General features: G+C 44.6%; 1 protein-coding gene across 1 annotated transcript; it reads right to left on the bottom strand.

Moving 5' to 3' along the window:
• Positions 1-2,769: 2,769 nt before the first annotated feature.
• Positions 2,770-16,302, bottom strand: LOC106612106 (transforming growth factor beta-2 proprotein). The gene is made up of 7 exons (XM_014212963.3): positions 15,208-16,302; positions 14,882-15,045; positions 11,850-11,982; positions 11,529-11,639; positions 7,030-7,216; positions 6,630-6,783; positions 2,770-3,410 (listed from the first exon to the last, which is right to left on the bottom strand). Exons 1-7 carry the CDS (start codon positions 15,599-15,601, stop codon positions 3,252-3,254), a joined length of 1,302 nt encoding a protein of 433 aa, XP_014068438.1. The 5' UTR covers positions 15,602-16,302; the 3' UTR covers positions 2,770-3,251.
• Positions 16,303-17,098: the final 796 nt, after the last annotated feature.

Here is a 17,098-nt window from a genome sequence, read left to right as displayed (position 1 = left end):
CTACCTGAGATGACATAATACATGGAGAGGCCTTGGGGAAGACGTGGGGTGGAAGGGAGGTCAGATCGTACGTGTACAGCACACGCAAACTACAAACGCGCACACACACACTACACACTCTCTGAAGGTCACTGAGTCAGACACACACACACTCAGACACCCAGAGGAGTGTTAATGTGGGATAAGTGCAGGTTGAATATAGTAAGGGGTGGTTAGGTGGAAAGGACTAACAGATGCTGGGGGGGAGGGGGACCTTACTGCAGCCCCCCTAACATCCTCCTCCCCCTACAGAGGCCACACGTCCTTTCCCCAGAAAGACTGAGGGAGGATGAGAAGAGGATTAATGGAGGCCCAGTTGGGTTACTGTTTCAAGTCTCTAGGCAGTATCACATTTTCATCACCTTTCTGTGTTTGGCACATAAAACGGACCGGCTTGGCGGCTGACTGCCGACCCACTCTGTTTCTCACTAGGTTCAGTGTCAACCGCAGGAGTCCAGAGTATAGAATTAAACATACAGCACTCTACAGTATATCTCCCTAGCCTTCCCTCCCCCTCTCTTGCTCTCTCTCTCTCTTTCTCATGCGCGCACACACACACAGGCCTACCTGAAATACCAGAAGGCCCAAATATAAGTTGAGCCTCAGGATGGACTTATTTTGAGTTGAGCCCTCTTATCAAAAGTGATTAACATGGCCAAACTTCGATGACTGGATCAATGTTAACAACACGACCTAACATATTATACATGCAACAGCAATCAAGACGTAAATGTACATGACAGATAAGTGTGGTTATAGCTGTGAAAAGCCCAATAATGACAGACCTGATTGTTAGAAATTTGCTAAGGCTGCAAAATAGCTACCCCCGCCCAAAGCTGATGTGTTCCAAATTGGGCCTATGAGCCCACGTCTCTCCCTTCAAAGCCTCTTTCTGTTTTCTTCCCTCTTTCTGCTCCGACCACAAATGGGTTTAAATTTGGCGTGAGTGGTCGATGTCTGGAAATCTTTCACATCCTGTTTACGGCGGCAGATTTCAGCCCTCGACCGCAGAGCTGGCTGGAGGCCCTTAATGCCTGGACACACAACCTCACTCTCTACCCTACTTTCTTTTGCTTTCCCTCTCCTCTCTTTCTCTCTCTCTATCCTCTCTCCCTCAGCCTCCTCTCTCAGCCTCTTTTCTCTCTCCCTCCTCTCTCAGCATCTTCGCTCCCTCCTCTCTCAGCCTCTTCTCTCTCTCAGCCTCTTCTCTCTCTCTGTCTCTTCTCTCTCTCTGTCTCTTCTCTCTCTCTGTCTCTTCTCTCTCTCTCTCTCTCTCTCTCTCTCTCTCTCTCTCTCTCTCTCTCTCTCTGCCTCTTTTCTCTCTCTCTCTGCCTCTTCTCTTCTCTCTCTCTGCCTCTTTTCTCTCTCTCTCTGCCTCTTCTCTTCTCTCTCTCTGCCTCTTCTCTTCTCTCTCTCTCTGCCTCTTCTCTCTCTCTCTCTCTCTCTCTCTCTCTCTCTCTGCCTCTTCTCTTCTCTCTCTCTCTCTCTCTCTCTCTCTCTGCCTCTTCTCTTCTCTCTCTCTCTCTCTCTCTCTCTCTCTCTGCCTCTTCTCTTCTCTCTGCCTCTTTCTCTCGCTCTGACTCTTCTCTCTCTCGCTCTGACTCTTCTCTCTCTCGCTCTGACTCTTCTCTCTCTCGCTCTGACTCTTCTCTCTCTCGCTCTGACTCTTCTCTCTCGCTCTGACTCTTCTCTCTCGCTCGCTCGCTCTCTCTGACTCTTCTCTCTCGCTCGCTCACTCTGACTCTTCTCGCTCGCTCTCTCTCTCTGACTATTCTCTCTCGCTCGCTCACTCTGACTCTTCTCGCTCGCTCTCTCGCTCGCTCTCTCTGACTCTTCTCTCTCGCTCGCTCTCTCTGACTCTTCTCTCTCGCTCGCTCTCTCTGACTCTTCTCTCTCGCTCGCTCTCTCTGACTCTTCTCTCTCGCTCGCTCTCTCTGACTCTTCTCTCTCGCTCGCTCTCTCTGACTCTGCTCGCTCGCTCTCTCTGACTCTGCTCGCTCGCTCTGACTCTTCTCGCTCGCTCGCTCTGACTCTTCTCGCTCGCTCGCTCTGACTCTTCTCGCTCGCTCGCTCTGACTCTTCTCGCTCGCTCTGACTCTTCTCGCTCGCTTTGACTCTTCTCGCTCGCTCTGACTTCTCGCTCGCTCTCTCTGACTCTTCTCGCTCGCTCGCTCTCTCTGACTCTTCTCGCTCGCTCTGACTCTTCTCACTCGCTCTGACTCTTCTCGCTCGCTCTGACTCTTCTCGCTCGCTCTGACTCTTCTCGCTCGCTCGCTCGCTCTGACTCTTCTCGCTCGCTCGCTCTGACTCTTCTCGCTCGCTCTGACTCTTCTCGCTCGCTCGCTCGCTCTGACTCTTCTCGCTCGCTCTGACTCTTCTCGCTCGCTCGCTCTGACTCTTCTCGCTCGCTCCTCGCTCGCTCTGACTCTTCTCGCTCGCTCTGACTCTTCTCGCTCGCTCGCTCTCTCTGACTCTTCTCGCTCGCTCGCTCTCTCTCGCTCTTCTCGCTCGCTCTCTCTCGCTCTTCTCGCTCTCGCTCTTCTCGCTCTCGCTCTTCTCGCTCTCGCTCTCTCTCGCTCTCTGACTCTTCGCTCTCTCTCGCTCTCTTCGCTCTCTGACTCTTCGCTCTCTGACTCTTTGCTCTCTCTCGCTCTCTCTCGCTCTCTGACTCTTCGCTCTCTGACTCTTCGCTCTCTCTCGCTCTCTCTCTCTGACTCTTCTCTCTCCCTCCCTCCCAGCCCCTTTCCATCTCCTTCTCTCCCTCTCCTTTGGTCTGAAAGAAAGAGAAGCAAAGCTAGTTCAAATCAAAATCATCTCCATTCAGTAAATATGCACAGATCTTAAGTAACAGAGGTCTTATGTGGAGTTACTGGGTCCTTCAGTCAACTTGGTAGAGATCAGAGTCTTATGCAACAAGAACGCATTGTATTTCCAATCAAAATACTTTATCAGATTTTAAAGCTATTAAGGAATTCAATATTTACAATATTCTCAACCTTATGAAAGTGGGGAAAAGACCCATTGCTGACGACGATTTTCAGAGTTTCATGCTTGTGAGTTTAAAAATAATCTGTGACAGACTCTGTAAAATGTGTCATAGTGAAATGAAGGGTTAAATATCTAGAGATAGTCAGGCTGTCCTTTTTGTTTGAGGACCAAAAGTGGTAGTTTGTTGTAGTCCCTCCTCGTGTCCCGCCGCTGGGCTCCCTGCGTCAGCGGCACTTGCAGGACTTGACCACCATGTTGGAGAGCTGCTCTACCTTGGGCGTTCGGCCCATGAAGTAAACGATGGTCAGAGGCTCCAGGTCCTGAGGTACGCAGCACGGAGATGCCGACGCCTCAGGGTTCAGTTTGTTATACAGCGGCAGGATCTGTGTGTGAGGGCAAGTGAAAGTACCACATGAAATATCACATAAAAAAAACAAATGCAAGTACTGAAAACACTACTTAAAGGAATAGCTTAAACAAATGAGTGGTTTCCTTTCCATTGTATGCTGTAGCGTTAAGATTTCCCTTCACTGGAACTAAGGGGCCTAGCCCGAACCATGAAAAACTCCTGGCATCCACCAAACCCAGATTTGTCCGTTTGACTGCCAGATGGTGAAGCCATCACTCCAGAGAACGCGTTTCCACTGCTCCAGAGTCTAATGGCGGGGAGCTTTACACCACTCCAGCCTACGCTTGGCACTGCGCATGCTGATCTTAGGCTTGTGTGTAGCTGCTCGGCCATGGAAACCCATTTCATGAAGCTCCCTATGAACAGATCTTATGCTGACGTTGCTTTCAGAGGCAGTTTTGAACTCGGTAGTGAGTGTTGCAACCGAGGACAGATGATTTTTATGCACTTCAGCAGTCCCGTTCTGTGAGCTTGTGTGGCCTACACTTCGCAGGTGAGTCGTTGTTGCTCCTAGACGTTTCCACTTCATAATAACAGCACTTACAGTTGACCAGGGCAGCTCTAGCAGGGCAAAATTCTGATGAACTGACTTGTTGGAAAGCTGGCATCCTATGACGGTGCCACGTTGAGCTCTTCAGTAAGGCCATTCTACTGCAAATGTTTGTCTATGGAGATTGCATGGCTGTGTGCTCGATTTTATACACCTGTCAGCAACAGGTGTGGCTCAAATAGCCGAATCCACTCATTTGAAGGGGTGTCCACATACTTGTGTGTGTATATAGTGTATATAACTTGAAAAATACAGCCAGTATGATGCTGTGTTTTGCATCATACCAGCTGTATTTCTGTATTCTGAAAGTTATAAATCTTAAATTTGATTTCTGACATGCAAAACACTTTGGGACTATATCAACAATGGACTAATGAAACAAATACCAACATGTTTTTTATGGTGGAGTTTTCCTTTAACCATACTGTGAGTGTGTGGTAATAAAGCCATAAGACCTGACTGTGACAGAGGTGATAGAACATTTATGCCACTGTAGTGGTTGGGGGTTAACTAACCATGTTGTAGTGGTTGGGGGTTAACTAATCATGTTGTAGTGGTTGGGGGTTTACTAACCATGTTGTAGTGGTTGGGGGTTAACTAACCATGTTGTAGTGGTTGGGGGTTAACTAGCCATGTTGTAGTGGTTGGGGGTTAACTAGCCATGTTGTAGTGGTTGGGGGATAACTAACCATGTTGTAGTGGTTGGGGGATAACTAACCATGTTGTAGTGGTTGGGGGTTAACTCAAATTTCAAATTTATTTTTATATAGCCCTTCGTACATCAGCTGATATTCTCAAAGTGCTGTACAGAAACCCAGCCTAAAACCCCAAACAGCAAGCAAAGCATGTGAAAGAAGCACGGTGGCTAGGAAAAACTCCCTAGGAAAAACTCCCTAGAAAGGCCAAAAACCTAGGAAGAAACCTAGAGAGGAACCAGGCTATGAGGGGTGGCCAGTCCTCTTCTGGCTGTGCAGGGTGGATATTATAACAGAACATGGTCAAAATGTTAAAATGTTAAAATGTTCATAAATGACCAGCATGGTCAAATAATAATAATCATAGTAGTTGTCGAGGGTGCAACAAGCACGTCCGGTGAACAGGTCAGGGTTCCATAGCCGCAGGCAGAACAGTTGAAACTGGAGCAGCAGCACGGCCAGGTGGACTGGGGACAGCAAGGAGTCATTAACTAACCATGTTGTAGTGGTTGGGGGTTAACTAACCATGTTGTGGTGGTTAACTAACCATGTTGTAGTGGTTGGGGGTTAACTAACCATTTTGTAGTGGTTGGGGGTTAACTAACCATTTTGTAGTGGTTGGGGGATAACTAACCATGTTGTAGTGGTTGGTTGATAACTAGCCATGTTGTAGTGGTTGGGGGATAACTAGCCATGTTGTAGTGGTTAACTAACCATGTTGTAGTGGTTGGTTGATAACTAGCCATGTTGTAGTGGTTGGGGGTTAACTAGCCATGTTGTAGTGGTTAACTAACCATGTTGTAGTGGTTGGGGGATAACTAGCCATGTTGTAGTGGTTGGGTGTTAACTAACCATGTTGTAGTGGTTGGGGGTTAACTAACCATGTTGTAGTGGTTGGGGGTTAACTAACCATGTTGTAGTGGTTGGGGGTTAACTAACCATGTTGTAGTGGTTGGGGGTTAACTAACCATGTTGTAGTGGTTCGGGGATAACTAACCATGTTCTAGTGGTTGGGGGATAACTAACCATGTTGTAGTGGTTGGGGGATAACTAACCATGTTGTAGTGGTTGGGGGATAACTAACCATGTTGTAGTGGTTGGGGGATAACTAACCATGTTGTAGTGGTTGGGGGATAACTAACCATGTTGTAGTGGTTGGGGGATAACTAACCATGTTGTAGTGGTTGGGGGATAACTAACCATGTTGTAGTGGTTGGGGGATAACTAACCATGTTGTAGTGGTTGGGCGATAACTAGCCATGTTGTAGTGGTTGGGGGTTAACTAGCCATGTTGTAGTGGTTGGGGGTTAACTAACCATGTTGTAGTGGTTGGGGGTTAACTAACCATGTTGTAGTGGTTGGGGGTTAACTAACCATGTTGTAGTGGTTGGGGGTTAACTAACCATGTTGTAGTGGTTGGGGGTTAACTAACCATGTTGTAGTGGTTGGGGGTTAACTAACCATGTTGTAGTGGTTCGGGGATAACTAACCATGTTGTAGTGGTTCGGGGATAACTAACCATGTTGTAGTGGTTGGGGGATAACTAACCATGTTGTAGTGGTTGGGGGATAACTAACCATGTTGTAGTGGTTGGGGGATAACTAACCATGTTGTAGTGGTTGGGGGATAACTAACCATGTTGTAGTGGTTGGGGGATAACTAACCATGTTGTAGTGGTTGGGGGATAACTAACCATGTTGTAGTGGTTGGGGGATAACTAACCATGTTGTAGTGGTTGGGGGATAACTAACCATGTTGTAGTGGTTGGGGGATAACTAACCATGTTGTAGTGGTTGGGCGATAACTAGCCATGTTGTAGTGGTTGGGGGTTAACTAGCCATGTTGTAGTGGTTGGGGGTTAACTAACCATGTTGTAGTGGTTAACTAACCATGTTGTAGTGGTTGGGGGGTTAACTAACCATGTTGTAGTGGTTGGGGGTTAACTAACCATGTTGTAGTGGCTGTCAGCGCTCCAGACGTATGGGCAGCTGCCAGAGCAGAAATTGGCCTTGTAGCCCTTCGGCTCGTGGATCCACTTCCAGTTCAGGTCCCGGCGGAAGTCGATGTAGAGCGATCGCAGACAGCAGTCCACGTCGGAGTTCCTAAAACGGGTAGGAGACATGGAGAGAAAACACTCTCTCATTCTGATCCACACAGGCACTTTATCAGTTTCAGAACTATAAGCCTCCGATAGATTGCAACATTATTGATGATTGTAATATTGTTATGAACAAATGTGTAGTAATTCTGTATATCAAAGACCAAACTAAAGAGAAACCTCTAAGTATCTTGTATGGTTGTAGACAACATTACGTTTTTGACATCTGGATCTGAGGTGCTTACCCTACCTGGAGCAGGTGGTGGTGTCTGCGGTGGCCCTCTTTTTGCGGCTCTTCTTGCCTGGGTTGTCGACCCTGTAACTGGGCAGCAAGGTGAGGATGAGGTGGGGGGTCTTGGTACTAAAATCTACCTGGCCCTTAGCCAGCCCTGACCCTGGCCTCCGCAACTGCTGCTGAAGCAGCTCATCATCCAGACCTGAGGAAGAGAGGGAGTAGGACATGGAGAAGGGACAGGGAAGGGAGAAGAAGTGGGGGGAGAGGAGGAGGGAGAGAGAAGTGTTTTTTGCAGTGCATGGGAAAATTGATCTCATGGAGACAAAAAACAGAAACATTTGTCAGCCAGAATGCTGTGTCATGACGTTGCCCTGTTGCCCTGTTGGGTGATGTTTATGATCCCCCATAAATCCCTTTTCCCCCCTTTTCTCTCCATTCTACAGAATGGACTCTTGGAAAGCCCTTTGTTAACATAGAGAGAGTATGGTAACATCAAAAGGTTGGGGAATGGAACAATATTTCCCTTTCTCAACCAGCTGAAAGTGTCTGTTTGTACTTAAAGAATATGATGTCAGATCAGTTGGTGTCTGGGACATTATATCTGATGACAGGACGACATAAATTGTATCTTGGAAAGTCTACACATTCTAGTTATCAGATTCACATGGAAGTGTTGTGCAATTTAAATGTTTAAATATGAAACTATTTGTGAAAAGTTAATGTAATTTTAGCTTCTAAATGAAATAATTGTTTTCATAAGTAAGCTATGCTCACTCAGTGGCCACGCCCAAGTGAACAGACATTGGTTGAGAACTATGAAACACACCCTTCTCTCCCTGTCACGTCATGGCCAGTATAAGGGTTAATTGTTATTGTAGTTTGGTCAGGACGTGGCAGAGGGTATTTGTTTTATGTGGTTCAGGGTGGTGTGTTAGTTAGGAGGGCGTTTGATTTATTATTTCCGGGTTTTGAGTTATGGTCTATGTTTATGTATTTCTATGTGTAGTCTAGTGAGTGTGTTTCTATGTTGAGTTAATTGGGGTGGACTTCCAATTGAAGGCAGCTGGTTTGGTGTTGCCTTTGATTGGAAGTCCTATATTAGTTGGGTGTGTTTGTCTTGTATTTGTGGGAGATTGTTTTTGCATTGCGTGTTTTTGTGAGCCTGCAAAACTGTCATTTGTCGTGCTTATTGTTTTCTTGTTTTTTTTCGTGTTCAACGTTCGTTAATAAATTAAGAAAATGAACACCAACTCTGCTGCATATTGGTCCACCTTTTCAGACGACGATTTCGCTATATCGTCCTCCGACGAAGAAAGCCGTGACACTCCCCCAATACAAAAGCCCGTTGACAGAAGTCAACTCCGTTCCCGATGACGTGAGGACTGGTGTCCATACGTTTAAAAGGACTCATTTCAACTACAACCTGATGAAATGAACATTTAGTTCCAGAAATGTTAGGACTGCTGTTACATCTAGGCCATGTGCTGTTATAATCTCCACCCGGCACAGCCAGAAGAGGACTGGCCACCCCTCATAGCCTGGTTCCTCTCTAGGTTTCTTCCTAGGTTTTGGCCTTTCTAGGGAGTTTTTCCTAGCCACCGTGCTTCTACACCTGCAATGCTTGCTGTTTGGGGTTTTAGGCTGGGTTTCTGTACAGCACTTTGAGATATCAGCTGATGTAAAAAGGGCTATATAAATACATTTGATTTGATTTGCTGTCCAAACGTTTAAAAGGGTGAATTTCAACGTGGAGGTGATGATCACCATGCCGGAATGGTGAATGTCAACGTGGAGGTCATGATCACCATGCTGGAATGGTGAATTTCAACGTGGAGGTCATGATCACCATGCTGGAATGGTGAATTTCAACGTGGAGGTGATGATCACCACGCTGGAATGGTGAATTTCAACGTGGAGGTCATGATCACCACGCTGGAATGGTGAATTTCAACGTGGAGGTCATGATCACCATGCTGGAATGGTGAATTTCGACCAGACCAGCCAGAATACAGCGCGAGCTGATCATGGCAACTTGGTATGAACTTTGAACGATTATTCACTAAAGAAGAAGTGAAACCTAGACGTCGAGTTATCAACATCAGCTGTAAACGCACGTGGCCTAGGAAAGGACAGATAATCTCAGAAGAATGACAGGGTACTTTAATGTATTCGCTCTACAACACTACGACCAGAAAGATTCTTCAAAGGACAATGGCAATCACTGCTGGGTAAACCAGTCTTCCATCTTTGACCCATCTATCGAAGTGCAGCTTAGAGTAAATATACAGTTGAAGTCGGAAGTGTACATGAACCTTAGCCAAATACATTAAAACTCAGTTTTTCACAATTCCTGACATTTAATCCTGGTAAAAATTCCCTGTCTTAGATCAGTTAGGATCACCACTTTATTTTAAGAATATGAAATGTCAGAATAATAGTAGAGAATTATTTATTTCAGCTTTTATTTCTTTAATCACATTCCCAGTGGGTCAGAAGTTTACATGCTACCAAATACTAATTGAGTGTATTGCCTTTAAATTGTCTAACTTGGGTCAAACATTTTGGGTAGCCTTCCACATGCTACCCACAATAAGTTGGGTGAATTTTGGCCCATTCCTACTGACAGAGCTGGTGTAACTGATTGTGCAAAGTAATTGGTAACTTGGTAAACAATTTTTCAGTCGAGCTCTCCAACCACTGAGAAGGGAGAATTATTTATTTAAATATCAGGTTTGTAGGCCTCCTTGCTCGCACACGCTTTTTCAGTTCTGCCAACACATTTTCTATGGGCCTGAGGTTAGGGTTTTGTGATGGCCACTCCAATACCTTGACTTTGCTTCAATATATCCACATAATTTTCCTCCCTCATGATGCCATCTTGTTTAAGAAGTGCACCAGAACCTCTTGCAGCAAAGCACCCCCACAACATGATGCTGCCACCCCTGTGCTTCACGGTTGGGATGGTGTTCTTCGGCTTGCAAGCCTCCCCCTTTTTTCCTCCAAACATAACGATGGTCATTATGGCCAAACAGTTCTATTTTTGTTTCATCAGACCAGAGGACATTTCTCCAAAAAGTACGATCTTTGACCTCATGTGCAGTTGCAAACCATGGTCTGGCTTTTTTATGGCAGTTTGGGAGCAGTGGCTTCTTCCTTGCTGAGTGGCCTTTCAGGTTATGTCGATATAGGACTTGTTTTACTGTGGATATAGATACTTTTGTACCTGTTTCCTCCAGCATCTTCACAAGGTCATTTGCTGTTGTTCTGGGATTGATTTGCACTTTTCGCACCAAAGTACGTTCATCGCTAGGAGACAGAACGTGTGTCCTTCCTGAGCTGTATGATGGCTGTGTGATCCCATGGTGTTTATACTTGCGTACTATTGTTTGTACAGATAAACGTGGTACCTTCAGGTGTTTGGAAATTGCTCCCAAGGATGAACTAGACTTGAGGTCTACAATTTTTTTCTGAGGTATTGGCTGATTTTCTTTTGATTTTCCCATGATGTCAAGCAAAGAGGCACTGAGTTTGAAGGCAGGCCTTGAAATACATCCACAGGTCCAGGTCCAATTGACTCAAATTATGTTAATAAGCCTATCAGAAGCTTCTAAAGCCATGACATCATTTTCTGGAATTTTCCAAGCTGTTTAAAGGCACAGTCAACTTAGTGTATGTAAACTTCTGACCCACTGGAATTGTGATACAGTGAAATAATCTGTCTATAAACAATTGTTGGAAAAATGACTTGTGTTAAGCACAAAGTAGATGTCCTAACCGACTTGCCAAAACTATAGTTTGCTAACAAGAAATATTTGGAGTGGTTGAAAAACGAGTTTTAATGATTCCAACCTAAGTGTATGTAAACTTCCGACTTCAACTGTATATATCTTGCATTTTTCTTTTCCGAATGGGTGGCTATTAGAATGCATAAGACTGTATTTACTGTAGCATACCGTCTCAAGGTTTGATAGATTCAATCCCTTTGTCCCTCAGTTTTCCCGCTCTTTCATTCAAACCCAACCCCCATATCTGGTTAGTCCACTAGGGGCTTTTCATGACATGATTAGTAATTGACGCATGTATGTATGTATGTCTGTATGTATATGTCATTCTGTGTGAATATTTAGTAAATAAATAAAGCCAAATTGTGTATTGCTGATTCAACTTATTAGCTAGGGTTCGTGCAGATAACCAAGTACCTACGACAATCAGAATGAGATCGATCGAGGTGACGATTAATAATTGACTGCTATTGAGAGTGGATTCGGGAGATAACCGCTCTATTTAAATGAATGCTTCCGTGGTGCCCCAGGTTATTAACGGTTTAATTGTTGCATGGTATAATTCAATCACGTAATCAAATTAAGTTAGGTAATCGATTTGATAAAATAGCATGTCATATAATTTAATCATAGTCAGAGACACGACAGCTGTGTGAGTTGAGAAGTTCAATCATTAATTAAAAGAGCCATGTGTCTGTTACATAACATTAACAGGTTCTACAACAAGCAGACCAGCGAAGCGCGCCTCCAGCTCCTCGCTCTTATTGAACACGATGCTGTTGGTGGAGGGAACGAAGGTGCAGCACGGACAGTGAACACCCAGCTTCAAACCCAGGTTCCTCTCTGAAAGAGTGATACGGAGGATGAGATGACGGAGTAGGGGTAGAGAGATGGTGAGAGGAGAAAACAGATACAGTATTAACCTCTAAATCATGTGTAGAGCAAAATCTGAAACATTCATCCAAGTTACACCTCAAATGTTAAGTTTGACACCTTGAATGTTGTTAAGTAGATAAAGGGTTATAGAGCCGTGTGATTGGCTTGTCAACTTACCTCTATGAGCCAGCCAGTCCGTCACAGTGTCTGTGACATCCACCGAGAGCCACGCCCCCTTGGTCCGTGGGCGAACCGTTCTGGAGTTGATGTATCTCTGCGAGGGACCTGTTGCCTCTTCTGGTTTTATCACCTGTCAGAGACAGAGGGAGAACCGGAGAGACGCATCAGTTCACAACTCCAGCAAACTGTGATACCAGTGAAGTTCTGAGATGTTGTAACAACAAATTGATTGATTCTGACATGGGTTCATGAAGTATGATGTTGTAACCCTTTGTACAGGAAAGTAATATTGTAATACCTGGTACAGGTAATGTAATAGTGTAATATGATATACCATACAGTATCGGTGAGTGGGTTAAATCACTGGGGAAGCCAATCCAGAAAAAAAGGCCATATTACAACCTATGTGTTCTGACAATTGTGTTGTTTGCTCTATTTGCTTCATTTGCCTTGAAACCGTGATATATACAGTGCATTCGGAAAGTATTCAGACCCCTTGACTTTTTCCACATTTTGTTAGGTCACAACCTTATTCTAAAATTGATTAAATCATTTCCCCCCCTCATCTACACACAATAACCCATAATGAGAAAGTAAAAACAGTTTAGAAAATTTTGCACATTTATTACAACCCCCCCCCCCCCGAAATAACACATGTACATAAGTATTCAGACCGGGGCTCTGGCTGGGCCACTCAAGGACTTTCAGAAACTTGTCCCAAAGCCACTCCTACGTTGTCTTGGCTGTGTGCTTAGGATCGTTGTCCTGTTGGAAGGTGAACCTTCGCACCAGTCGGAGGTCCAGAGCGCTCTGGATCAGGTTTTCATCAAGGATCTCTCTGTACTTTTCTCCGTTCATCTTTCCCTCGATTCTGACTAGTCTTCCAGTCCCTGCTGCTGAAAAACATCCCCACCGCATGATTCTACCACAACCGCTTGGCATTCAGGCCAAATAGTTCAATCTTGGTTTCATCAGACCAGAGAATCTTGTTTCTCATGGTCTGAGATTCTTTAGGGGCCTTTTGGCAAACTCCAGGTGGGCTGTCATGTGCCTTTTACTGAGTGGCTTCCGCCTGGACACTCTACCATAAAGGCCTGATTAATGGAGTGCTGCATAGATGGTTGTCCTTCTGGAAGGTTCATCTCCACAGAGAAGCTCTGTCAGAGTGACCATTTGGTTCTTGGTCACCTCCCTGACCAAGGCCCTTCTCCCCCGATTGCTCAGTTTGGCTGGGGTGACCAGCTCTAGGAAGAGTCTTGGTGATTCCAAACTTCTTTCATGTAAGAATGATGGCGGCCACTGTGTTCTTGGGGACCTTCAATGCTGCAGACATTTTTTGGTACCCTTCCCCAAATCTGTGCCTCGACACAATCCTGTCTCGGAGCTCTACAGAAAATTCCTTCGACCTCATGGCTTGGTTTTTGCTCTGACATGCACTGTCAACTTATATAGACAGGTGTGTGCCTTTCCAAATCATGTCCAATCAATTGAATTTACCACAGGTGGACTCCAAGTTGTAGAAACATCTCAAGGATGATCAATAGAAACAGGATGCACCAGAGCTCACTTTCGAGTCTCATATCAAAGGGTCTGAATACTTACGTAAATAAGATATTTAATAAATTAGAAAACATTTCTAAAAAGCTTTTATTTGCTTTGTCATTATGGGGTATTGTGTGTAGATTGAGGATTTTCTTTTATTTAAGACATTTTAGAACAAGGCTGTAATATAACAAAATGTGGAAAAAGTCATGGGGTCTGAATACTTTCCGAATGCACTGGTACCCCCTGTATATAGCCTCGTTATTGTTGTGTACATTTCTTGTTACTTTTGAATTGATTCAATTTTTTTTACTTGACTTTATTTAGTAAATATTTTATTTCTTGAACTCCACTGTTGGTTAAGGACTTGCAAGTAAGCATTTCACCTGTTGTATTCGGGACATGTGACAAATACACTTATGTTACTTGACTTGTTACCAGTACCCCCTGTCTATAGCCTCGTTATTGTATTACCTTACTTTTTTAAATATCTTTTTAGTTGTCATTGTATTAGACTAAGCATAGGTGATTAGATGATGTTGATGTTGAAATGGTGCTGGAATAGTGGAGGCAGCTCCTGTTTTCTTTGTGACTTGCTGTAACTCTCTGTGGTTCTAAATCAGTAGTTGTTTAGTAGTCCGAAAATGTCAAACATTACCTTGCTTGACCATGCTGTAGGCCATGTAACTGTGACATTTTTTCTGCCACTGTCTTCTTATTGTCTCGGCCTTAGGCCTACAGCATGGTCAAGCAAGGTAATGTTTGACATTTTCGGACTACTAAACAACTACTGATTTACCGACAACGGCCCATCAGCCCATCAGGAAGTCCAGGATCCAGTTGCAGAGTGAGGTGTTTAGACCCAGGGTCTTTAGCTTAGTGATGAGCTTTCCTCATGAGCTTTAGCTTAGTGATGAGGTTTCCCTTTGTAATCCGTAGTAGTTTGCAAGCCCTGCCACATCCGATGGGCTTCAGAGCCGGTGTAGTAGGCCAGTACGGATAATTAAATATAAACCACAAATCCATATGTCCATAGGTGGCTAATTTAGGAAAGGGCTGGACAACACAAAGAGATGCAACAATTCAAGTTTTTTTTTGTCAATAATGATGTTTGGCTTCTAATTTTATTAGTCTGAAGCCAAATCCAAACTGGCTTCCCTTGACACTTTTTTTTTGTGCGCCATGACCATTCACAGCTGAGCTCACTCAGTTTAGCTCAACGCTGATTGGTTATCATTTAATATTTTTGATCAAGGGAGATTAAATGCTAGCTGGCTTCCCTTGCATTCAATGCTACTAGCGGAAACAAAGTCATACTCCTTTGGACCAGACAGCATCAGATGCTTTCTCCGATGAGAAACATTCAGCCTTTTGCAAATTGAAGGACATTTATGAAACAGAGACAAAAGATACATTTAATGCTTTTTTTCTTTGTCAATATTTTGGGGAAGCCTGGCTTCCATGAATACACCCCACTGATCCTGTACCTGATAGATCTCTACTCTCTGCTCTGAGGTGCGGGCCTGGGGGTTTGGTGTCCTGTAGATTCTGAACTCAGCTTTGACCAGGGTGCTGGAGTTCCTGTCCACACCACTCACATCGAACCCCACCACTCTGTAATATGGGCTGGGGACTGGAGGGTTCACTGCATCTACAAGAGTGGAGAGGCGTATCAATAAAGTTGCAACATATACTAAATAATGACACACACACAGTTACGACAGTAATAGAGGTATCTGGAGACCTTAACGCATGCATAACAGTAATGTATAAACATTCCATTCAATTATGTTGATATTAAGACTCCACTCACTTGTGTCCGTGCGCTGCCTAAGCATGTCTATGCGCTGAACCTCCTTTGCGTAATAATCCTCCTCGCTGCTCTCTCGGTCGCACGCGGAATCGGACTGACGCGCACGCTCCTTCAACAGCTCTCTGGTGCTGTTGTAGAGTAGCATTACCTCAGCGGGTACGGCCTCGGGCTGTGGGCTAGGTGCGGGGGGCTCGGGTGGGCTCCGGTAGCGGAGCTTGCTGAGGATCTGCCCGCGGACGGCCTCGATGCGCTTGGATTTCTGATCATCCAGGCTGAATGACTGGCAGGTGGAGAGCCCCTCGGCGGACACCGCCAGCCGGAGCAGCAGCAGGGCGAGGTGGGTAAGCCACATAGTCCGGTGGTCAGATGGATGAAGGGGGTCACTCGGCTCCATATGAAATCTTTAGGAATCTTTCAGTCTGTGTGGTGTCCGGTGCAGTCCAATACGCAATGAGGACCTGTTACTCTGCTATCCTGGCGACCGTCTATCAACCCCAGAAATACACTTTTAAAGAAAATGTCCAACGTTTGTAAAAATAATAGCCAAATAATAGTATAAAAGAAATGCAGCTAGAATAGAGAAGCTATGGCGTATTAGCATAAAGTTGGTTACAATTATTTCAAAAGTGTTTATTTAATCATTTTCTCCGAGAGCCATTTCTGAGCATATAGAAAATAATGACTGTCCATACGTGTTCCTTAAAGTCTAAGAACTGAATGCTATAGAGATTCCTGATACAATTTTGAGAACATTTTGAGATGGAAACCAAGCAGCATGGTTGGCTACTCAAATTCTCACACTACATAAAAGTTCTACTATAATAAAATCCTCTATGAAAGAGGTATTTGCATTCCCGATAGACAACTCCTCCAGAAAAGTGTAAATATATTATAGAGTTTAAGGTAAGCTTTGGTACAATCCCATCCTTAGAAAATGAATCCTCCTCTTGATTCTTTTTATACAGATATCAGAGGGAAAAACGTTCCACTATAGCGAAAAGGTCTGATGCCACTCTTTCATTCCTTGGCAATAAAAATATTATCCAGAGCTGTGGGACACTAACTTCAGTGTGCAATGCAATGTGTGTGTGTGTGAGAAACAGAGGGAGAGAGAGGTCGCATGTGAGAGCTAGTGGGTGGGGTGCCACCAAAGTGATGGGTGTGTGTTATTAGACATCTCCCTCATCAATTCAGCACACACATGTACACACACAGGAAGAAATATTTCTGGAGATTCTCCCCACCACAAAAATGTTTGCACAGGCCTCCCTTCTATCCCCAGGTAAGTATCCTGTTCAAACATATCAAACCACCGTTTCATACCCAGTCACTATTGAAAAGCAAAAAAGAGATAGATGGAGTTTGCTAAATCCTTGGCTTGTCATATTTGACTGACATGGTTTCATTTGTCTTCCCCTTTAGTTATTTCCATAACTGTGACATGTCTCCTAAGTGTGTGTCCTACATAAATGTAACCCATTTGTCCCACTCCTAGTACTTCCTGAAATCTTTTCATTTTCATTCAGTTATAAGAAATGAGTAGCCCAGTTATCCAGTCCCACCATGTCTCGGTCTTTCTCTCTCCCTCTTCTTGCCAGTTTCATTGTTAATTACAGTTCAGAAGTCCGGGACTGTTAATCTGTCAGCGGAGGCTTTTATTGCAGCTTCCTCATCCCATTATGCTGTTATTATAGTTTTGGCTCCAAAGCTGTAATTGCAGTAAGTAGGAGAGAGAGAAGAGAAACAGAGATAGATACACAAAGAGAGGGAGAGATGGAGAGAGATACAGAAAGAGAGGGAGAGATGGAGAGAGAGAGAGAAGAGAAACAGAGATAGATACAGAAAGAGAGGGAGAGATGGAGAGAGAGAAGAGAAACAGAGATAGATACAG

The sequence above is a fragment of the Salmo salar genome, chromosome 09 (genome assembly GCF_965601325.2).
Source record: "Salmo salar chromosome 09, fSalSal1, whole genome shotgun sequence".
Taxonomy (NCBI): domain Eukaryota; kingdom Metazoa; phylum Chordata; class Actinopteri; order Salmoniformes; family Salmonidae; genus Salmo; species Salmo salar.
The sequence above is the reverse complement of the archived record's forward strand: the minus strand, read 5'-3'. Positions and strand labels throughout refer to the sequence as shown.

Coding starts and splice junctions, on each gene's coding strand:
- LOC106612106 (XM_014212963.3), bottom strand. CDS start 15,601: ATGGAGCCGAGTGACCCCCTTCATCCATCTGACCACCGGACTATGTGG. Junction 11,983..14,881: donor AGAGAGTAGAGATCTATCAG/GTACAGGATCAG, acceptor TGTCTCTGACAG/GTGATAAAACCAGAAGAGGC. Junction 11,640..11,849: donor GGACTGGCTGGCTCATAGAG/GTAAGTTGACAA, acceptor TCACTCTTTCAG/AGAGGAACCTGGGTTTGAAG.